The following is a 24,009-nucleotide window of genomic DNA, read 5'->3' on the forward strand; positions in this document are numbered from 1 at the left end:
GACTGGAATGAGACTCTCCAGTGTGTCATACCTAATTTACAAAGGCTGAATAAACGTAACACCCTTCAGACTACCGAGTCAAAATACCAGCAGAGGCAGAAATGAATTATATCCAGCCAGACCTTAAAGCACAGGTGTTTCCTCCACCATACCATACCATGCGGGTCTTGCTAATCCACTCCCAGGACACGCACAGATCTTTCCACTGGCCTGAACCTGGCTGTGGAGAAGAGGATTCAGCCCTGAGTGGCACGAGCAGAAAAACTCATGCAGTGCACTCAAACATGACCTGCTGCAGCTTGTGGAAATCACTGTGTGTACGGGAGCGTGAAGGTGGAGTGAAATGGTGCCTGTCAGCATCGCCGCTGCTCGGCTTCAACACATGTAAGAAATGGACAGCAATGCCTGACCAGAGGCATCAGCAACGTCACAAATGTTATCAAGATACATCCAAGAGACAAAAATTTCAAAAGGTATTTGCTCTGCGGTTTTAGGCTGATACTCCCAGTTTCAGATGAAACTTCTGAATATTTCTGCATTCACCACCTCTGCTGATATGAAAAAGGACCCTTACTCGTATGCTATGTTGTTATGGGCATGTCATTCCCCTCAAGGTTTTATTGGCAAGTAGGTTGCTAAATGCTTTAAGACTGCTGGCCACTACAGAGAAGAAATGGAAATAACTCCTCAGGTTGAAACAGAAGATGTGTGTTTGCTCAGGCTTTCAGCACCTACCACATACAACAGTTCTCAAAGCCAGAGGAGAAGAGCAACAAAACGAAGCCTTGACCTGTTGCCAGTCCCAAAACCACTGCATTCAAACTGACCATCAGGAATCACCGCGTCCACCCGAATCCCTGCTGTGCTGCCACAGGACTAGAGCACAGAAACCTCTCTTTCCCCTCAAGTGAACAGCTTGTTACCTGTGGAGTCAAATATTATGGGCTGGCAATTCCTGTTTGAGTCCCAGTTGCACCTGAGCACCTGGCCTCCTTCTACAACATTGTGCTGGGTGGTGTTCGCCTTCGGAGCTCCCACCAGAAGAGATATCCTGGGGTAAAAAGAGGAAATAAAAGTTTCAAAATTTAAGGCAGGACATTGCTACTTTATAACACTCAAAGAGTTAATGAAGCAAAGGTCTTGTCCATTCAAATCTAAGCCTGCTGAAAACTATGTTGAGTTTCACAGGAGTTCTTACTGAGTTTCAAGTCCTGCCTGACTCCCTCTTTTCTGCAAACAAAAGTAAGTGAAAAAACTGACTGAAGAGGCAAAAAGATGATGACGAGTGAATAAAAACATTCTGACCTGCTTAGAATCAAGTTTAAAATGAGATAAATGCCTTCTATTTCATTCTTTTTCCCTTTCAAAAATGTGCACTTATGCTTCAGAATAGGAAGTCATGTATTGCTGCAATCTACAGAAGTCACTGTCTGACATCATTTCTGGTTCAGTTTGTATGTAAGAGTAATTCATGGAAGTCAGACAAAAATATTCAGTGATATATACACAAAACAGCAGTGCTTCTGAGCTCAGGAAGTATTAAGTGGTGAGTCAGCCTCCCATTAGCAAACACTCCTCTAAAAGCAGTCACCAAGCACCCAAGTTACTGCCAACCTCAGGTTTGCGCATTAATGAATCTTTACTGAAATTCTTTACACAGTCATTGTTGTGTTGTTTTTTTTTTTACACGGCTGTGACATTTTATACATCTCTGCTTAAATAAATAACTGAAGTGCATTCTGAGCAGGAACCGCTAAGAGATTAGGCTTTTGCAGGTGGTAAAATTCAGAAGCTGCCAAATTCAGAAACAGCCCGACTACAAAGCCAGACCAAAGAGGGCTGTTAACATCTTCCAGGAACTCCGACAGCTGAGACACACTTGACTGATCAGCACTTTCCTTAAGAAGTCACTTTGACATATAGGCAGAGAAGAAGTAAAGATGAAAAACTAAAATACTTCCTCTTAGCAGAATCTGCCCCGCTGCTGCCATTTAAACTGTTTAAGACAGAGCACAGCTTGTGGAAGCAAGTCTTCCCAGCCCATTTCAGATAGCACAGCTGGTTGGTTTGGGAATTGGCTGAGCTGAACAAGCTGCTTGGAGACATCTACAGGTAGACGGATCCAGGCTCAGACAACTCGTTCTGGTTGTGACGGGCATCCTCCAGACATGAGCAAAAAGCTATGTTTTTTCTCCTTAGCATGTAAATACTACCTATAAACATGCAGTGCCTTACCAAAGCTCAACTCATAAGAACACCAACACACAAGATTAGTTTTCAACTGCGTTTAATTTCTAGAACCTTAAAAATTTCCTGGTACGGACCTGGGTAGGAAAGCCAGTCTTTGGGGCAAGCTATTTGTTTCTCCAAGCTGCCATCCACAAGCTCTCTCAATTCCAAGAACATAAATGTGAAATGCTTTTAATGAATATAAAACCTTCTCTCTGGGCATAACAGAAATGCTTAAAAATAAACACCATAGTGCCAGGTAAAGAAACACATCAATTATTATAATTACTATCTATTACACGGGTACCAGCTTGCCTCCCACTTCGTCCTTGGTGCACCAGCTTTGACAAGACCCTAGATTAAATATTTGCTTTTAAGAAGAAGATATTACTACATTAACCTTTATAATTGAATTATAAAGGTTAAATTAATACAAAGAAGTCTTTAACCTGCATACTTCAGGGAAGATGGGCACAGAGGGGAGGTTTTTATGCCCATGGGACCGCACCAGCTGCGCTCCGACACCGCTCACACAGGGCGCACGCACAGGGTGCTTCTTCCCTGCTGCTTTTTACTAACATTAAGCAAAGAGAAGGCGATAACTAAACTTTTGCTGGAGCAACACATGGAGTTGTTCCTTCTCCCTCACCGCCTGAAACCCTTCGGACTCCAAGCCACGAAACCAACCGAAGGAGCGCCCCAAAAAGCCCCGGCAGCTGCACGGGGAGCCCGGGCAGCGCCTCCCGAGAGCCGGGGGGGGGTCCCGGCGGGGCGAGGAGGGGGCCGCGCACTTACGAGGAGGGGTCGGGGGCGAAGAAATCCACGGCGAAGCCGAAGTAGCTGCCCTGCGCGCCCGAGTAGACGGCCGGCCGCTCCGCGTCCAAGTTGAAGGCGGCGCTGCCGGCGGCCAGCGCGCAGCCCAGCAGCAGCAGCCGCGGCCCGGACCCGGCCCCACACCCGCTCCCAGCCCCGGCCATGGCCCCGGGGCGCTGCCCCAGCTCAGCTCGGCTCGGATCGGCCCGGCCCGGCCCCACGGCAGCGGTGGCGGCAGAGGGGCGGGCCCGGCGCCCAGTTCCCCTTCCTCCCGGCGGCGGGGAGGGGCCCGCAGTAGGGGCGGGGGCACGGGGAGAGCCGGCCCCACAGCGCCCCGGGTGTCGGGGCCGTGGGCATGGGGTCCGTGTAGGGCTATAGGGGCTTATAGGGGGGTTATAGGGGCTATAGGGGGTTATAGGGGCCGAATCAGGTGTCTCTGTGCCACAAACATGCTGTGACTTAACGCGCAGTAAGTGCTTGGCGCAGCCGGGAGGAGCCCAGGTAACCCCATGCTCCAGCCCCTGCTTCCCAGCACCAAGCCTTATCAGAAACTCCTTAATTAAGCCAACCGGGAAGCAATAATTCTTTTCCAGACCGGAGAGTTCCTAAACCCGGACTTGATACTCATGGCTAATTTTCCTGAGAGCTCCCAAATGCAGACAGTAACAAACCAAAGAAGTGAAGGGTACTCTGTGCGTGCCAGCAGCTCAGGCTACAGGTGGTTTGGGGTAGGCTGCTGTTAGGGTATTAGGGCTGCTCGGTACATTTCAGCCCCTAAGGGCTGAAGTGAAGGGCCAGAGGCTGGTTCTGCAGTGCCCTGCCAGCCGTGCTGACACATCCCTGGGGATATCGTCTCGGGACAGCTTCCTCCCAAGAGGACTGTGCTTCCACCCCGAGCTATCTCGCCCTCCACTACGGAAAGCATCTCCTGCTGCAGGCCGGACGGGCGAGCGATGCTGTGGTGTGCACTGAGTTACGATGTCGGACAGAACGCCAGCCCCACGCGGACTTTGTTATTAACTTAGAGCAGGAACCACCCGTTCATTGAGGATGTGATTTTCCTTGCTAGCCTGTCTGGTTTTCAGTATGAGTAACACGAAGATAAACAACAGCTACTGGGATCGTATCACACAATGCTAGCACATGAATTATATGCATCTCTGTTTACTCTCCTGGTATCTCTAGTTTATGATTTGCAGTCTACTAAAGTTATTCAGTGGTGAAAATTAACCACTACGAAATGGGCAGAAGAACAGAGGCAGCAATCTGCTGATCTTGTTAGTTAGTTTTTACATATGCAACCGTCTGTTAACACAGCTGAACAAATCTTTGCTTGATGCAAGATGTTTTTGGAGAACAAGCACCGTTTTAAAAAATTATTCCTTAGTCTTTAGCCTGCAATATGGATAGAGTACGTCAGAATTTTTTTCCTTTGCAATGCTATCTTTCCACCTTATGACATTACAGTCACCAGCAAGAAATGGAAAAAGTCCTATACTTTAGTAGAAATTATCAATGTGCAAGCCACAAAGGTCCTGCTTAAAAGGCTTGGCAAGATGTGATACCTCCTGTGGTCTTCCCCAAAAAATAATTTTGTGGCCAAGAAGGCCAACGGCCCTCCGTACAAGAAGGACATCGAGGCCCTGGAGCATGTCCAGAGAAGGGCTATGAAGCTGGTGAAGGGCCTGGAGCACAAGTCCTGTGAGGAGCGGCTGAGGGAACTGGGGGGGTTTGGTCTGGAGAAGAGGAGGCTCAGGGGAGACCTTACTGATAAACTTCCTAAAGGAAGGGGTGGGGAGCTGGGGTTCAGCCTCTTCTCACAGGTACCTAGCGATAGGACTGGAGGGAATGGCCTCAAGTTGTGCCAGGGGAGGTTCAGGTTGGAAATTAGAGGAAAATTAGAGGAAAATTCTCCAGAAAGAGCGGTCAAGCATTGAAATGAGTTACCCAAGGAGGTGGTGGAGTCACTGTCCCTGAGGATGTTCAAGGAAAGGTTGAACGTGGCTCTTAGGGACAGGGTTCAGTGGGTGACATTGGTAGTAGGGTGAGGGTTGGACCAGATGATCTTGGAGGGCTTTTCCAACTGTAATGATTCTTTATTGATTTTATGTCCTGCACATAAGCATGAAGCTTCAGCCTCTTAGTCAATCCAATGCTTTACAGTAGGAATGGTATTAATGTCTGGAGCACAGCAAGGATTACCACCAATTTGTTCATAGATACCTCTATAAGGCACCCAGAAAAACCTTCAACCAGGGGACAGTTTCTGCACATGCTTTGCTCTTGTGCCATTCAGCCACTCCAACTCAGAGTGGCTTAAATTTCCTGAACAGAGCTTTAAGAAGTAACTCAGTTTCTAACCAAACAGCAGAAAGCAAGCCAAACTTGACAAAAAGATGGACTGCCTTTGTTATTTCGTTTTGGGCATTTGGTGCTTTGGATTTCTATTTTTGTTTAATATTCACATGAATATTAGTTTTCTTGAAATGCCATGAAACCTGCCAAGCACAAAAGCTCTGTGGGGCGAGGAGTACAGCAAAACCACTGCAGGATGTTGCAATCCGGAGTTGCTTCAGTCCCACCAGCAATGCACCAGACCAGCAAATCCTCACTCAGTGGTGACGCAAAAGCTGTCCTTAGCCAGAGGCTTGAAGGCAGATTTTTCTTTGGGCCAATGAGGGTATAACCATGATTATAAAAGCAGCATCTAGCTGGAGAATGACTCTCAGCAGAGAAATAGAAATCTTCCAGTTAGAAAGGAAGTGAGTCGTACCATTTTTTTTCTTCTCATGCGCTCAGCACTGATAACAATATTACCTCAGTGTTAGTCAGTGGCTCCTGCAAGCCCCTGTTGTGTTTCACAGGACGCTGGTTACTCACCAGGACCTTTTATGCGGTGGGATTTCATACCACCAAATTCAGAGAGAGCTCTGCTTGATTTACAAAGGGATTCAAATTTCTTCTGTCTGACAGAAGCGGGCATCGTAAATAGCATCTCTTTTGCAGTTTTTGTTTTACAGAGCACTTCTGCAGATTCAACAAACTCAGCTTACCCTGATGTTGCTCTCTAACACCCCCAAAGATTTGAATATATTTTTAAACAGCATTTTTATTCTAGAGAAAAGGATCATCAGGAAGTAATGTAGTAACGTACAAACTGGTAGGGAAAAGTCCACTCTTCTGTACAATTTTCCATATGCAATCTCAGTGAAAATGTCTTTATGGTATCTGTGCATGTCTGAGATGTAGCAGGGACAAACCAAGTTAAATACAGCCCCACAGCATTCAGGGATAGGAGCAGAGGGAAAGCCAGGGGCCTTCAGCATCAGTGAGGCACCTTCAGCTAAGCTGCCTGGCAGAGATGGGGCTCTCTTGCCTCTTCCACCAGGATGGGTCCCAGCAACACTTCCTAGAAGGGGATGAGGGAATTTTCTTCTCTAGAGAGTTTGACAAAATTGGCTTTCTACTTCCAGACCAGAAAAAGAGAACAGACAAGCAGAAATACCAAAGTCGCAGGCTTTCTTTGCTCTGTCATCCTGCGTGTAACACACACATTACATATAGAGGATGTTTCTGTATTCCTGCTGCTCCTGCACCTGTCAAAGGGCTGTAGTCGCATTGCATTTATGCAGCTCACTGCATGAAGAAACTTGGGCTCCCTGTGCTGGGTACTGCTACCACAACAGCTCCTGTATGGGCCGATGCCATTATCGGATCACAACTGCACTTCTCCCGCATCCCCCCTTCTGTTTTGATCCTGGGGGGGCTGGTAAGTAAGCAGCAGTCACAAGAGTGCTAATATTACACTCAAATAAACAAGCAGTGATCTCTACCATCTTTTCACCATGCTCTCCTCCAGTTTTTTGTAGCTGCTTTTTTTCTTTCCAGAGAAAGTAAATTGCATACTGTATCTCATTAACTTTACTGTACTTCTTTACATTTACCAAATGCAACTATCAGCCAGAAAAACAAAACAAAACAAAACAAAGGTATAGAACACGTTACTAGAACCTACACTCAGTTTTTACTTAGAAAGCGACTATATCTGGCAGAAATACTTTTGAAACTGTCTTCTGCTAGGAGCACAGAGAAACAGAGCACTTCCCAGCAGCCCTGATCTATAGGCATAGAAGACAGGGGTCTCTTTCTATAAATTTCCATTTATGGAGAATTTCCAGAAGATGAGGCATTTTCCAGTTTTCTGACATTCTTGCCTGCCTCTGCTTATACAGAAGTACTGGAGGTCACTGCTTCCTGTTACAGAGATATTGCCATTCCTGTCCTTAGCGTACATAATCTTATGTTTAGTAAAAGTGCGACAGTTTATGTACAACTTTTTCTTCCTATTCCGTAGTTCTAGAGAATTTTTCACACATTTCATTATTATTTTTTGTCATGGATTTCTGAAGTGACTTAGTAAAGCTCTATCTCAAAGAGTGGCCATTTTTGCTTCTGCATTAGCTCTTCCAGAAACAATGCCACATCTTGTCTTGAACCATCAGTCTTCTAGTGCTTCTGTACTTCACAGGCACTTCTACATCCTTGCCAAAGGATTTGGAACAAAACCAAGTTTAGAACTTCTGAAAAATTCCTTAGTTAGCAATGAGGGAAAAAAATATATATATCTTCAGACTTCTCAGTGCTTAGCAATGACTTCATGTTTTGCATGTGTTGAGGGAGTATATAGCAAAATAATAACATGCAGAACAAAGAGATCGGAAGGCAGTGAAGAAATTAAAGCTGAGTTCCTTTCTAGCTGATATGGAAAGGTGTATTATGACAGGGTAATATTTCAGAAATGCTCTAATTAAATTGTGTTTTTTTTTTTTTCTGAATATTCTTTTACACTCAAATACAAAAGCACTAAAGGATAGTAGTAAGATAAACTGATCTATAAAAAGATATTTCCCTCTCTCTCAAACAAAAAGAGTGTTAAGTGCTTGAACCCAGGCATGATAATGCAGCTCAACCATCAGCTCTAGCCTCTAGACTTCAGAAAACATTTCACCATCTTACACAATGCCTCAAAGCTCAAACTTCCTCCTCTTTCCTCTCCGAAGCGAACCCAAAGAACAAAATCACCCTTCTCCCAAAGCAAAACAAGAACCCACACTCAGCCTCATGCCAAAAACCATTGTATTTTGATCACCTACACCCAAGAAATATCATCCTGTCTGGAATCAATATTAAAACCAAAGGATACCATTGTTTACAAAATATCATACTGGTGACTATATTTCTGCTGCATTAGAAAAAAAAAAAAAAAACGTGTTTAAGTGAGAAAATAAAGCTAAAAATAACAGATCAACACAGAATCAAGTCTCTAGGGATTCTAACACTTATTTTTATTTTGTTTTAAGTTGCTACTGTTTGCTTTGAGTACATTACCCTTCAATTGCCAGGATTTCGTTCCTAAAGGCTCCTAGCTGGGTAGTGGTGGCGAAAGAATTTCTGGAATGTAAATTTTCTTTCTGCTTCTATCAAAAGACGTCTGCCCATTACGGCTGACAAGTTCCTAGTGATAGAACATGCAAACACTTCTATGCTGTAAAGAATAAAGAGCACATTTAAAAGATTTTCCCTTTTTTTACCATGTATGGGTTCTTGTTTCACTTCTTCCTGCTTCCCATACGTGCAAAGAATGTGCATCCATCTATTTATAGCAAATATTCTGTCAAACTAACTTGGTGTTTCCTGTGTGGAAAACACTGGGGGACATGAAATGTAGAATTGCTATTTACAGAACCCAGACTTTCTGTATTGACAGCAAGAAGGTTGAAGAGACCAGCATAGGGCCGATACTACTGACAAAAAGCAGTTTTTGACACCCACTAACTTCCTAGTCAAGAAAAAAGGTGACAAAAGTAAGGTAACCACGATTAAATCAACTCCTTTTGATCACTTTGACTCATCTGACACGTTTACCACAATCACGTCTTCGCTGTGTCCCTTCTGACCCCTCTCTCCACTCGTAAACCAAGCCCCGGGGCTGCCCCAGCAGAGCACACCGCTGGGCGCTGCGGAGCCTTGGAGGCCGCCTGCTCTCACACAGCCAGCTGGCTCGCACAGCAGGCCCACCAAGAGAGGTCAGTCAGCAAAGCCTCTGGGAGAAGGAAGAGAAGACACAAAAGAAGGTGGTGAAGAGGGCAGATTAAAAGTTTCCTGGCTAGAAATGTCACTATCATCTCGTTTGTGCCTGAGACTTTTAGGAGGCATTAAACTGAAACTATGGATCTCTAAATGGCCATCAAATCACCATTAAAACAACAACAACAAAAAAGATTTTGTCTACTGTTCTCTAACCATGACACCTACTTAAATATTAAATGTTTCCAGGATTAGTAGAAAACTGATAGAGAGCTTATGATGGACTTGTATTATCTTGCAGACACCCAAGTACAGTAAAGTCCTCGAGACAATCTTTACATGCAGCACCCAGAGCACAACAGTGACAGCCCCAGGGTCCGGACGTAAACTAAGGAATTAAGCAGAAGTGGAGATCAAACATGAACAGGACAAAAATTCTTCTGGAACAGCAAACCTGTTATTTTTTATTAGGTTACTAATAAAAGGTTTTCTACAACTACAAAAAATGCTCTAAAAAGGTATCACACACCAACAATACAGCTTCATTCCAACATGGATCCAGTGATGTAGCATTGGTAGAGCAGATTTCCCTAATGGCTTACCATACAAAGATCATGATTTTGCCTTGTGAACTTAGTTCTAGAACAACTTGCTCATCTTTGCCCTTCAGGAATGTTTTGCATCTTCCCGTGTGCTTTTATAGCAATTTAACAATTTCTAAAAGGCAACTTGTAATACACGGTTTTCCATTCTATCTTCCTCGAATTTAGGAGCTCATCTCATATTTTTAAGTCTGAGTACACTTTCATGCCATCCTTTCTTGAGTGCATTACACTGCTGAAGTTTTTAATCACAAATGTAAAATAAAGATAACTGAAGTCCCTTTCACAAAACACAACTGGAATGCTGGTACTTACGATCAAAAGAAGTGATTATTTTCACCATTCATTTCAATAGTGTGCTCTGAAGGAACCCATTGTGTTCAAATATTAGGGCTATAACATCATAAATGAATAAAACATCTTGGCCTTATTGCTAACACCAGCAACAGCCACTCTCTGTAAAAAGACAGAGCATCTATTGAAAGACAAAAAACTACAAGCGACAGATCTAAGCCAAAGTCACTTCTAAGTCTCTAATACCAGCATGTGGGAAAAGGGAAAGGTGATTTGCAGATATCACTACAAAAAGCACTTAATGGGATTATAGAGACATGAAACACATCTGGTCCATAACCAAGAGCAAAGACTATTTGCTTCATTAAGGATTTTGCTGATTAAGGCCCATTTGTAGCAAAAACTTGAGCACCATGAAGAGGTAGAGTTTCTAATTCTGTATTAAAAAAAAAAAAAATGTTGCTAGCTTGGAAACACAGTAAGAAGTTGGTGTTCTTCAGAACTGAAATACTCAAATTGGCATTCTAAGAGATGCTAAAGATGTATAGAGGTTCAAGGGGGAGAAGAGGGCACATACTGTAAATAGAGAGCCACAAAGTACAACTGGGTTGAGGAAATCGTCTAGACAGAAAAAGGAGACTATGTATGACGAGTACTGCTGAGAAGTGCATGGGCTCGCCCTGTTCTTGTCTCCTTCTAGTCCACGTGCCTGCTTTTTGGAGTGATAAGCAGTCTCCCTGTCTGATACAGTACCAGTGCTGTTAAAAGTTTCTTGCTATTCCTTTGGCTTCCCAGCTCTCACTTTTCCAGTGATCTTACTCTTATTGATGTTATTCAGGGGGTATTTCTCCTGAGATATTTAGATGTGTGTGTATATATATATATGAGCTATATTTACATATGAGCAATTTCATTCTCTCAACTTAGGACCGTAATAATTTCACTGTGAGGTAAACTAAGATCTACCCGTGTAAGATTTTTGCTTTAGTCAATCACCCCCCGAGTTTCAGCAAGTTATTCCAAAGCAACACACGGAATAACAAACACTGCTCATGAAGCTTCCAAGTATAGTTTTTGCAAGATAAGCAAGTATAAAAATATGTAAATTTGCATAGCTTATTATAGTAGTGTGATTTTGTTTTTCTATTTAAGGCACATAAACATTACAAAATAGCTTGAAATCAGCATTCAAGATACCTGATGTTTACTTCGGCACTCATTCTACGCATCTGACTAAAGAATTGCAAAAGTATTCATAAAATACACTGATTTGTATGTGCAAGTTCTTGCTATATTATCTATTTGGGAAATGAAAACTATCTAATATTTACAGTACTGAATCACCACAAAAAGTACCACTGCTTCATCCAAAGTTCATCAACATCCCCCCCCGCCCCATAAAAAATAGTTGAGGATTGTTGTCCAGTAAGAAATATTAACATGCAACGTCTCCTGCCCATGAAAGTAACTTTTTCTTCAACTCATGGATATTCAGCGTATTTAAATAGTATCGAAGGCCACTCTGTCCTAACATTTAGCACAATTATGAAGACCTAAGATTTTTAGATCAGTGAAATGGATCAGCATTACAGAAATCACTATTACACACAAAATAACAGTCTCCAAGACAAAAGTCATTTTTGTCCGTAATGATGATTAAATCACTTTTATTCCCATTTAAAATATACAACTTTGAAAAATTACGCATCATACATTCAAACATGAATTGCATTCTTAAGTGTCCTGATATCCAGCTGTCCTGTCGCTGGCCAGTGTAATACAATAATCTCTCAACACTTTACTTTTGGCCACGAGAGAAAATTCTCCAGAAATAAACATTTATTATCTGATATTGCAGCTTCTCCTTAAACACTTAGAGTTACAAGTCAATTCCAGTAGGTCTCTGCTTCCTAAACACTGCTTCTTGTTCCTGTAAGAAAAAAAAAAGTCCACAAAGATTCCTAAAAGGGCAAAAAAAAAGGTCAGCTATTTTAGAAATAGCATTAATAAGAGTTGATTCAGCAGTGTCAAAAATAACCATTAAAGCTAGTATTCCCAATCAAAAGCGGTTCAAGTAAGCTCACTAACAATGCCATGAACTTTAACAGTCTTTAGGAAGTAACTTGAAACCTTTAGAAAAACATTGATACAAACGGTATCATTAGAACAGCAGTACTGTTATAGACACTTAGTACCATGGCAATGAGGCATAACCCACAGCCCGCTTGAAAAAGCACTGCTACAGGAAAGTCCTTATGGTAAGGTTCTGATAAATTTTCAAAGGGCATATTGACTTATTTAAACCTTAGTAACTGCTCCCTGCAGGGTATGCAATGAAATCCACTGCTCCACTTTGAGGCGAGTGTTATTACTGCACAATTTGGTGTTACTTATAACACCAACGATCTGACAGACATTTGTTAGACAGACCATAATGTCCCTGCTCTGCAGTGCTCCCAGTCTTAGCTAACATACAAACTCAGCAGGGAAAGCATGAGCTGGAAACAGCAGCAAGTGTCGTACGGTGTATTAAAACTGTTAATGGACAGGTAGGAGAGCAGAACAGGAGGAGGGAAAAAAGTCACTGTTTTTAAATCTGTAAATTTGCTCAATTTTACAGGCTGCACAAAGTGTAGAAAAAAATCTAATTGCAATTAGCCCTAATTTAACTTAAGCCAACATCTGCATTACTGTATCAGGACTGGAGAGAAAGTGTTTATCAGTGTATTAAAAAAATGAAGTTAACAGTTTGCTGTAATATCCTCACTTAAGAGAAAACCAACACGGGTCATTTAAAGTTGATAATTTTTATTTACAGTTTTGTTGGCAAAAGGCAGTGGGAAAGTTTAAAACATTTTAAACAGAGGACACTGTATCACTGTACAGTATGATGTATCAGTTCACAATCCGTATCCTCAGGATCCAGCTGATCAAATAAAGCTTATCAGAACTTCAAGAAGCATATCTGCATCAGCTCCATTAGTATACTGCCTAAAAATACTTCAGGCAGTTTCTAAATCAACACAATTGCCATTTAAAATGAAGTTCTGGTAAAGAACGTTCCCTTTGATTTCATACTGTACCTGGTATCAACGTGCCCACTTACACTTGCACACTGGCAAAGCAGTTACGCTTCCTACTTTTAGTTGAAATATACCAGCTCATTTTCTGTGAATTCAGCTGTCAGGTAATTACAAACTACTCTGAATATTTTACTGTGATAATAGTCAAGATTGGAGTAGATGAGATTGAAGGAAAATACTCCTGGTATATCACATGCCCCTCAGAATCAGCTGGGTAACCATAAACATCCTGTTTAAGAATTCTATTCAAAAAGGAGAAAAAAATGTAGTCAGTTTTCACTTTGTCACATAGATTTTAATCCGCACTTGAACTTTTTAATTCATTCTTCTAAATCAAGAGTGTTTAGTTCTTCTTCTAGTTCATCCAAGTCCTCGCCAGTGAAAAGATTTTCATCAACTGGAACTGCATCAATTACTCCATTTTCCAGCTCCCCATCTCCATCATTATCTTCCTCTAAATCGTTTTGCTCACTGATGTTTATCTCACCGCCAGAAGCTTCACTTAATTTATTATCTGAAAATAATGAAAATATTGATTTTACACATGACAATGTCAAAAATTTCTTAATCACTAGTCCACAATCCTACTGAAGAGGCTCTGAAATTTTTGAGATCATCACTTTTCATATAGTTTCAATTTACATATGCAAACTTCTATAAGCTAAATTGCATGTATCCAATTAATACACAGGCTTGGATCATTAATTAGAACGGGCTTAAAAAAACACAAACTCAAACACTAACTACTATTATTGTAACTGAGTCAAACAATGAATTACTCCCAATTCAACACCTCCACTTTAAAGACTTTTTTAAGGTTAAACTTTAAAAACTTTAAACCTTTTTTAAGGTTAAACCTTAAAAATTGGGGTATGCATTCCACAAGCACAGAATGATAAAGTCTTTACTTGAAGAAATTACAAGTTAATCTAAGATAGATAGAAAAATATTAAGAGAAGCTTGGATTTTTTGATATTATTCATTTGGTTGTTTACTAAATTTAAAGATGGGGGAATTGCCCAAATAAACAGGTGTTGCATGGATTTTCTTAAAGTGGACAAACACACTACCTTTTATTTAAAGTTGAACTTCAGAAAAATTTGAAGTGTACAGCATTTGCTAGAAGCAATACCTTCAGTAACAACAAACACCATGATTATATTTTTTTAAATTAATAAAATAACAAATGATGCTTTTTGGAGAATCAAAAACTCATTTCTACCTGCTTTTTGGAAAGCATTTAACAATTCATTCCCTTAGAAGTGATGCCTAAATAATGAACTTACCGTCTTTTTCTATGGAAGTGTATGTGCTGAATCGCTCAGGACTAGCCACAGTAATACCAGTCTCATCGACAGCCTTCGGGACATAGAGGCTCAAATCCACATCGTTTATGCACACAGGATCTTCCATCTGAAAAGTACACCAAGATGCTCTCTATAAATGATGCTTCCACAGAAATTCTAATTTCAGCAGTTTTTCTACATGTTTTTTCATCTTCCTTTTTGACACCAGAACTGAGAAAAATATATTCTGTAGCAGTGTTCAATTGTGAACCCAGCACATGAATTGCACTGTAAGAGTTGCACTCTCAAATTAAGTTTTACTAAACTCTCCAAAAAAACTTACAAAGCTTGCATGTAAATTGCGATACTGTAACTGGAAATATTATTTGAGTTGCCCGTGTTCTTTACCTCATCATCTTCTCCTGTTCCTTGAGTATAGCGGGTATCATCTGCTTCTTCATCATCTGCATCAACCAACTCTGGTCGGAACTCAAATACTTCACGTCCACTAATCTAGTAACAGAAAGAAATCTAATTTGTCACTTCACAGAATTCTAAATGCCATTAAGGAAAATGAAAGAAAAAAAAAAAAACAAAAACAAAAGCAAAACAATTCCAAGGCAGCTATCTTAATGCAAAACTCATTTACTCTTTCTTCTTATATTAAAGAATTGAAGTGTAGAACGTACCACCAACGCTTTGCCAGCTTTGAAGTCTGCTTTCCTCCTTTCCATATCTTGCTCAGCCTTATCAATTTTTTCTTGTCTTTTTCTTCTCTTCCATGCAATGAAACACTCTAAAGTGATTTTGGTAACATTTGGTCCTAAGGCAGCACGCTGTCAAGTAAAAAGACTGATTAATGGTAGAAATTGTTTCCAAAGGCTATATATTAAAGATTTAATTACTCTTTTCCAGAATCTAATTAAAAACATTTCTTTCTAATTCCTTTTGCACTCCTACCACTGTTAAACACACCCCATCAACATAAAGTTTGACTCCACGCACGATTTTCCAGTTAGTGAGATGAGCTGACATGAAAGCTAACACGAAAAGCGTAGGAGGAAAGAAACCAACGGCATTAGTTTAGGTTCTCCTCAAACTGACACTGTCAGGCAACGGTGCCAGAAGCAGAGCTGAAAAGTCTTTAGGAGGCCCCGTTCTTAGTGTTGCTTCCTCATGATTGAGTTATGCGACAACCAAGGAAGCAGTGAACTGAGGACGAGGAAGGCCCATAGAAGCAGTTGTAACAGATAAAAAGAGGAAAAAGCAAGAAAGAGAAAGCCCCTAAAACAGGATTAGGGATATCCACCCTAACAGTAAATATTCAGACCTAATTTCGAAAATTACTTACTGAAATAGAAACCATGAATTCATTGCTATGTATCCCTCACCCTAGCTCATAGAGCCTCTAAAACCATTTTATACTTTTCAATTATTCATTAGGAAGTTATTTACAATTTTATCTGTTTTCATTATACTGAAAAGAAAACACCACCAACAGGTACCTTGTTGACAACTTTACCTCTTTTTCTATTAGATCTTCTAAGGAAATTTCGTCTTGCTTTTCCTCCTTCTTTTTGTCTTTTTTTAATACAAAACCTGGAGGGAGTGCATGGCGATACATACAATTGTCTCCGCCACCCGGACAGACCCAAAACCATCCATATTTGTTGTTTTCAATAGCATCAAGAAAGTATTTGCAGACCTGCATAAAACAAAGGTCACTAGCACTGCATTCTCTTTCAGCCCCATTTATACTAGTATAGCTACTACATAAGTACAGTAAATCAGCCATGTGTGCTCAAAACTGAAGATAAGAAACGTGTGAAATGCACTGCTATTAAAAAAGGGTAGACAAAGGAAGTGCAGCTAATTATCTAAAGCTATCAGGTATTCCAATAGCTTTTTTCCCTTATTATCAATCAATCTGAGAAAGACAGGATGACTCAGAAGACTGACAACTGGGTACTTTGTAAATCGAGCAGCACAGGTAAAAGAATGCTAAAAATCTTTCTATTCCAGCCCACCAATGCCAGTGTACTTTTAATCAAAATAAATGTAACCAATCGCAGATGTTACACGTTCCAGCTCATGATCCTGAGGTAAAGATACACCATTCCGGAACTTCCCACAAGCAATTCGTAACACAAACACCAGAATTTAATTTTTTGCAAATTTAGGAAGAATCAATAGAATATATAATTATTTGGTATTGAAAATAAGGTGAATAGTCCCAAAAAACAACAGAAAGGTATCATAGCATTTAGCACACAAACTAAAGAATACTCTTCAAGTAAGAGATCAGGAACTACAAATGACTGAACTAGCTTCTCTCTGCTGCTAAGTAACACATAGTACAACTCAATGAAAAAAAAGGACAAAAAGACATACTATTTGAGTTTTGGGTTTTTTCTTTTCCGCCTCACCATGCTTCTTGTTCACCACCTCTTCTAGCTTCTTTTCATCCCAGTTATCCATTGTATCTAGAAGAATACAACAGGTCATTTCACAAACACGCCAAACACTAAACAGCACCGTCCTGTGGCTTTTCTCCTGATTAGCAGTTTTAATCAGTAATTCTTACATTTTAGTTAATCTACAGAATAGGAGATAAATTCAGACTTCTGTAGTGAACTTGTCAGACTTTCCTGCGATGCTCACAAGACCTTTTCCTCAAAAACCTTAGAAGCTTATCTTTTGACATGCATAAAGTGTGTTTCGGTTAAAGACTAAGAAACATGTCATTCCATATGTACATTATCTGGAATGGAAAAGGGGAGAGAAGAACAAGATGACAGAATAAAAGAGAAGGCTGGACACTAACGTCCAGAAGAACAGACAACATAACTGAATACTAAACATACCAAATTTTCAGTGGTAAAAGGATGTGCCATCAAAGGAAGCAAGATTATGAACAGTAACAGTAGGATAGTAGCATCTATAGGATCCAATCACACTAATGTAGGATGACAGAAGCTACAATTTATATAGGGTCAGAGACTTCATCTGTTGTGGAAAACCAGAATAATTTATTTTAATATAAGATCCCTAACCTTTGCTAAGGGAAAGTAAAACCCAGAGTACTTTGCCAGCAAATAATTTGGGAAAAGGAAGTGAAAACTCAGAAAAAAATCTCAAGCAGCTTGAATTCAAAAACCGCATCCAACTGGCAAACATTAGAAACAGTTCTCTCAGTCAGCTACAGTTGCTCATCACACTTGTTCCTTATGCACTCGTATTTTGGAGAACTTGCACAAAATTAGCAACTACAATAAAGATCAAACACCATACAAACTGCTACTTGTATAACATAACGCTTCACACAGCAGGGTTTAAAATACACCAAGACCATTATGTGATACTTTATCAAAAATAACTTCAAAAAAATACTTCTAAGAAAGCTTTTAAAATCATGTTTCACTGTCGTTCTTCCTTTCAAACAGCAGTATAGGTTGCCTTGGTCTTCAGGATCATATAATGCAACACAACTTGTTTAATCTTAACAATACAATTCCAAAACCAGAACAGCCACCTTTTATCTATCATTTCATAGAAGCATTATATACCTTTCTCAAGGTCTTCATCTCTTGCATCAATGTAGACACTTCGTTTTTCACACTTCCTTTCCAAAGACAAATCATGAGAAAACTTGCACTTGTCTCCTTTAGAGCACTGCCCTTGCTTGAAGAAAGCACAAACTACAGATTTGGGATCAGCACCTGAGTGAAGAAAATTGTCATATTTTAGTGATTTTTATAAGGTAAACACTAATCTGGAGCAAAAGCTATATCTTTAACGTTCTGAGACACAATGGCTAGGATCCCGTCTTTAGGATCTGCATAGAATGAAAACACGTTGTTAAACATTAAAGTTATTTCATGTGGAGTTCATCACCTCTCCTTCCTTCAAGCAAATAAAGGTGTCATTACAGTTCATACAGTGGGGTAATTGGACTGAATTTCAAAGCTGACATTTGACTATTTAAATAAATGTGGCATAAGCGTGTGCCTGAACAAACTATTCACATAGCAGATAGTACTCTATGCAAAATCTTCCCTATACAACAAACTGTTTTTGCCTCTAATACATATTAAAGCATCTTTTCAATGTCAACGTTTCTGTAATATAATCAGTAACATGCTGGAATAAATTACATTAACCTAAACCACACCCATTCAGATCATTTTCTTTCTTTTATAAAGAAATCAGGTGGCTGGTCATGGGCTCCAAAATAAACATGTTGTTACAGTATGAACTGTTCAACCACTAACTACGGTTTTGAAGTAAACACCACCACACTGACGTAATTATTTGACCTTCAGGAAGTAAGAAATGAAAGGCAGTAGAAACATATCTACTGGACAAGTATTTACAAGTCCTGTCGATATCAATATAGCCTTCAGTATTCTAAAGATCCAGTAACCCCACAGGAGTTCCTAATAAAATGCCAAGCAGTTACAGACAAAATACTATGTACACTATATGAAGAAATGACCTATCTACTTGGCAGTGAGCCAGCCAGCGAGCTGGCATTTTTAGCAGGTTATTTTACCTGAAGTAGACGTATGAAAACAGTACATAAAGGAAGTTTTAGTTACTCATACCTTTGCTAATTTTCTGTGCAGCAACCACGGGCTTGAAGAGTTCATTTAATTCTTGTAGTTCTTTTTTCTTATCTTCTTTCTTTAATTTCTTTTCACTTTCTGTTTGAGCAGCCTACAATGACCCCAATTTGAAATTATTAATAGAAAATTAGAATGCCATTACTCACTTTATATGAATGGTAAATTAAAATAGCACAGCAAATCATTCTCAATTAGCAAGGGAGGGGAGTGCAGACAGGGAGCCTGTGATTTCTTCGTTTCTCAGAACTCCTGTCCTTTTATGAACGGCGAACGCCATCTACTGGCAGTGACATTTCAAACAGAAAACACTTTAAATAGAATCTGTCAAAGGTCTGGGATGCTGCTACCTCTACTCCACCTTTACCAGCTCGTAAACCAAGTGCAAGATGGACAATGAGGAAAGGAAAAGTTAGCTGCTCTTTTGTGATGCTTTAGCAGTGCAACTAATCTATCCAGGTACTTCAAGATCCATGCAAAAAGCTTCTCTTTTGTATCCCATGTGCTATTTTATTCTTGTCACGTATACCAATAGCATGTCCATGGTATTTGTCTGTAGAAGTAGCAAACTACTTTTGGAACACTATTTGTTTAAACCTATATGAACTCAACAAATTAATGTTTCAACAATAAGCAGTAATTTATAAACAAAACATCTTTTTATTTAATTTTTTTTTTTGATTCACCCTAGTATTCCAGAAGCATGAAGATGAAAATAGTTGTTTTTTTTTTTTTTTTTTTTAAATCTTGACAGATTTAAATACTGAAAAGTATTTTACAAGATAAGACAGGCATAAACTGTCCTGAACCTAGCTTCTAACATCCACCAGTTAATAGCTAAGAGTATTTGAGGAACAAATTATTTTTGACTGATTAATTTACATATAGTATTGTTGTAAGTGCAACAGGATTCAGGGACTTGAGATAGAAATTTCAGAAGAACTGCCTGAGTAATATCTATGCTTTCAAAGTGACATCAAATAATCCTTACCACTTCAAGAATTTTACATCTCATGACATGAGCATCAACATTAAAGTTGCATTTGACATTTATTAGATTATCCTAATGCTATGTAAGGAATTCAACACCAGTTATGACATCATGAGGTTAGCTGACATTATTCTGTAGGCTTATTCATGTAACAGGAAGCTGTTTGAATACCTAGCAGCTAACTTCTCTAGCACTGTAGCAGCAAGACCTGGCTTGCATCCATTGGAGTAATATTTCTGTGAAATCTGTGCTTTCTGACAAAGCAAAACACTGTAACTCAGCCACATCACATTGTACTTCATGATACAAAACAAGAGCAAAGCAGTAGTAGCAGTGGCTCCAAATTTCAGTTTCTCTGACCAGTTTATCAAGCAGACATGCAATTGTAAGACTTGTGTCCACTTGAAATTATAGTAAGTACTTCCATGGGTAGAACAACAAGCATATGGGAGTTTGTAACTGTTTCAAACTTTACCTCAATGCCCAACTAAATACGAATTATTTTTATTTTTCGTGGTTTGCTATTTCTTAGATTAGGTGAGAATCGAAAAAAAAAAGAGCATTTGAACTTGTTTTCTACTCGAGTATCATGTGACAATCAGTACGTACAGTAAAGATGATTCCACTACCCAGTAGGAAAAATGTTACAGATGCATTGCTTACCTGGCGTGGATTTTGCTGACCAAATTTAACCTGGTGAGTCACAGCCTTGATGAATTTCTGTTGTTTTGCACCTTTTTTGTTCTTTAAGCCAAAGGTTTTGTCCTAAAAGTCAAAAGATGAGCATGAATTATTTAAGACTGACCAACAATTAGAGCAAGTTCAAGTTATTACAAAATAAAATAAAAAAAAAAAAACAACCCCCCCACAAAAAAAAACACATAACAAAACCCTTGCCACTCCTCTCAGATTGTTAGTTAAACACAAATTTAGCAACATTTAGCACATCTAGCAACGTGACCAATCCAAGAAACAAGACGGACAGCATTCCCCATTTGTACAATCTTTAAAATTCGCTTTTCCAAAGACAGGACTAAATGCTGCTGCTTTGTGAGCTATTGCTTTTCTCCCCAGATCCAATCACGTCCAAATATTAATGCACGTGTTTGCACGCAGTGTTTTAAGACTCCTCAAGACAAATAGGCAAGATCTTTTTGATTACAAGCTACATCTGGAAAAAAAACCCTGAATAGTCATAAACACTGTCTTTTCCTTCTATCTGCTTGAAACCACCTACTATTTCCCTCTGCAAGTATTCATACATAAATCTTTGATCTTCACGTCATGCAGGTCAACACTGCCGCATTCAACATTTTCCTCTTTTTCCCCAAGTATTTTGTAAGCATTTCATTTTCTTACGGTACTGATTTATTTAAGTGTTTCCCCCACATCCAGTCCAGACGTGTGTTTGCATATCCTAAACTCCGCTGCAATAAGCTGCTGTTTACACTGCCTGAGCCAACTCTTCCTCCACATCTTCAGTTTTATTACTAGAGACAAGTTTCTATACCAAACCTGTTCAAGTTTTCATTAAAAGAAAAAGGATGGCTCTGTTTCACACACGTATCTGAAACAGAAATTGTTTGTAGCTGAAATACCCGCATTTAAAAACTATCTGTGCCTTTGATTTGATTGCTTTTTGTTTTTCTTTTTCTCCTCTCTCTGGAACAAATAACAGATGTTCACCCAGTGATCACAGCGTAGTTCAAACACACCTTTGGAAAGCCTACCAATAAAGAAATGTATTGGGAAAGAACGACCCGACATAAAAGTGGAATTATCCGACATAAAAGCGAGATTATCCCACACAGCCAGACCCAGCAACGACACCAGAACCCCCCCCCCCCCCCCTTCCACCTCCCCGCGGCGCTGTCGGGGCCCGGCCTCACCTCGATGATCTTCTCCTTCTTCTTCTGGTCCGCCTTCTTGCTGCCCCCCGCCGGCTGCTGCTGCTTCTTGGGGGGCATGGCGGGCGGGGAAGGGGGAAGGAAAGGGGAAAGGGAAGGGAAAGAGACCGGGACGGGAGGGACGGGATGGGCCCGGCCAGGACAGCGCCGCCGCCGCCGGGGAGGCCGCACCGGAAAGCGGCGGTGCCGCGGGGCAGGCTGGGAAGGCAGCGCCCGGTGCGTCCCGGCAGGCCGCGCGCCGCCGGGCGGGGAGGCGCCAAGCGGCGCGCTGAGGCGCGGCCGCCATCTTGGGGAGCCTCCCGCAGGCTGTGGTGGCGCAGAGAGGGGCTGGGGGAAGCCCTCACGCAGCACCCGAGTGCTCGGGGAGGAATGTGTCTTGTGGAGATGAAGCGTGTTGGGCAGGGTGATGGCTTTTGCTGCTCTCTGCCACGTGAAGGAAAATGAAATCGCTGCTCTGGGAGTGCCTTCCCGCTTGGTGCCAGCAGCAGTTTCCATGCTACCAGTATGTTAGGCAACCTACAAGCCAGGCAATCATAAGTCAGAGAAAATAACGCTCTCCCAGTCTACTCCAACTTCCCAGTAACACATAAACCTCAAGTCAGCTGCTCCCCACAGTTCCATATTTTTCTCTGAAGACTGCCCCCCAAAAAATGGTGCTGAATTTCACTATTTTTTGGTGCATTGAAGCCCAGTTGATAGGGCTTGAAGGGAGAGAATGATGTGCTACTGTAAAGAGCTTAGTTGGGGCATTAGCTACTCAATGGAACTCTACTAAATAAACCATCGCTTGTAAAAAAGGAGTCTGACTGCAGAAGGCAGCCTGCACTTCAGTGCAGTCAGCCTGGGCCAGCTTTTAGCCTGTAAAACAGTGGCAGCCTGCCTGAGAGGAGAAAAGCTTTCAGTTCATCTTACCAAGTGCCAAGGCTGGATTTGGGTTCCCCTGAGAATGACACATCTTTCTGAAGAAAGGGTGTAAGAAACCTGAATGAACTCCAAATGAGACAACATGAACATCAAAATAAGACAACAGGCAGTTTTACCAAGAGAGCTGTTCTTACCAGAATTTACACACCTGAAGATCTGCAACAGAAGCCATTCTATTAGTTTAAGAAAGGATCCTGATTTTTCAGACTGCTGAGCTAAATAACTACCAGCTGTAACACGTCACTGCTTGCATGCTCAAAATAATAAAAATAAAAATAAAAAAAATGTTTATCTTTGCCTCTTCTAATCACTAGATTAGAATTACTGAAGTTGCAAGTGGGGAGAACATTGCTGATGGTTGGGAATTTGAGACTAGTATTTCTGTGCCTTCCCTGCCTTACTGACCTGCAGCCTGTGTGCCCCTGACATGCACTCCATCTGGAGTGCATTGCATACATCTTCTTGCAGTTTTGTGGCCTGGATGCAGACATTTGAAATACATCACACCACTTGAGGTGCAATCATTGTAAACTACCAGAGACAGCAAGATAATTCAGGGTCTTGGTTGTCTGTTTCCAGATGTACTTCTTTATGAAATACATACTTAAAAGGGTTATCCATCTCAGCGTGAATAACAGCATTTTATTTCAAGTTCCTGGAAATTTATGCAACTTGGTTCTAGCTGACATTCGCCATTAAATTTAGAACTAGCTGATGCTCAAATTGTGAGCTAATACAGATCAGTGCTACCTATGACATTTCATTTTAAAAGGTCTTAAACTAACCATAGAGATACCAGTTGAGGTAATTCTAGTTTCTTTTTTTTTTTTTTTTCCTTTTCTTTTTCTGTACCATGACAATTAAGATCCTTACTGGAGTTCTTACTAACACCAATTGCTTTATGAATAATTGAATAAATAACAAATGAATAACTGAATTTAAAATGTTTATGTGTAGCTCAAGCACCAATTTTACTTTTCAAATTATTGTTTCACCATGTTATGTGTGCATTTTCCACAAATAAAAATGTAAGCTAAATTTAATGCATTGTACTGTTCTTTCCAGTAAAATAAAAATGTTACCATGTACTTATGCTAAATGAGAAAGTAAAGTGAGCATGAACTTACAAAAGCGCAGTCAAAGAAATACAGTTGGCATTTGGTTCTGAACA

General features: G+C 40.5%; 2 protein-coding genes across 2 annotated transcripts in view; both read right to left on the bottom strand.

Moving 5' to 3' along the window:
• The window catches only part of ITGAV (integrin subunit alpha V), a 44,555-nt gene extending 41,292 nt beyond the window's left edge, over positions 1 to 3,263 (bottom strand). The window contains exons 1-2 of the mRNA XM_084522926.1: positions 3,025 to 3,263; positions 924 to 1,051 (exon numbers count right to left, since the gene is read on the bottom strand). Coding sequence (XP_084379052.1) covers positions 924 to 1,051; positions 3,025 to 3,206 — 310 coding nt within the window. The 5' untranslated portion in view covers positions 3,207 to 3,263. The remainder of the gene's footprint in view (positions 1 to 923; positions 1,052 to 3,024) is intronic.
• A 9,553-nt stretch (positions 3,264 to 12,816) lies between these two features.
• ZC3H15 (zinc finger CCCH-type containing 15) lies at positions 12,817 to 22,112 on the bottom strand. Its single transcript, XM_084522929.1, has 10 exons — positions 21,897 to 22,112; positions 20,671 to 20,772; positions 18,999 to 19,110; positions 17,961 to 18,113; positions 16,786 to 16,877; positions 15,917 to 16,099; positions 15,084 to 15,230; positions 14,803 to 14,907; positions 14,395 to 14,521; positions 12,817 to 13,622 (listed from the first exon to the last, which is right to left on the bottom strand). Exons 1-10 carry the CDS (start codon positions 21,972 to 21,974, stop codon positions 13,429 to 13,431), a joined length of 1,293 nt encoding a protein of 430 aa, XP_084379055.1. The 5' UTR covers positions 21,975 to 22,112; the 3' UTR covers positions 12,817 to 13,428.
• Between the last annotated feature and the right edge of the window lie 1,897 nt (positions 22,113 to 24,009).

Source organism: Aythya ferina, assembly GCF_964211825.1.
Source record: "Aythya ferina genome assembly, chromosome: 6".
Classification (NCBI taxonomy): domain Eukaryota; kingdom Metazoa; phylum Chordata; class Aves; order Anseriformes; family Anatidae; genus Aythya; species Aythya ferina.

Excerpts from the sequence above, each read along its gene's own strand:
- ZC3H15 (XM_084522929.1), bottom strand. The coding sequence starts at position 21,974 with ATGCCCCCCAAGAAGCAGCAGCAGCCGGCGGGGGGCAGCAAGAAGGCG. Across the intron at positions 16,100-16,785 it reads AAAAACCCAAAACTCAAATA|GTCTGCAAATACTTTCTTGA; the intron begins GTATGTCTTTTT and ends TGTTTTATGCAG. Across the intron at positions 15,231-15,916 it reads AAGATCTAATAGAAAAAGAG|CGTGCTGCCTTAGGACCAAA; the intron begins GTAAAGTTGTCA and ends TTTACTTGACAG.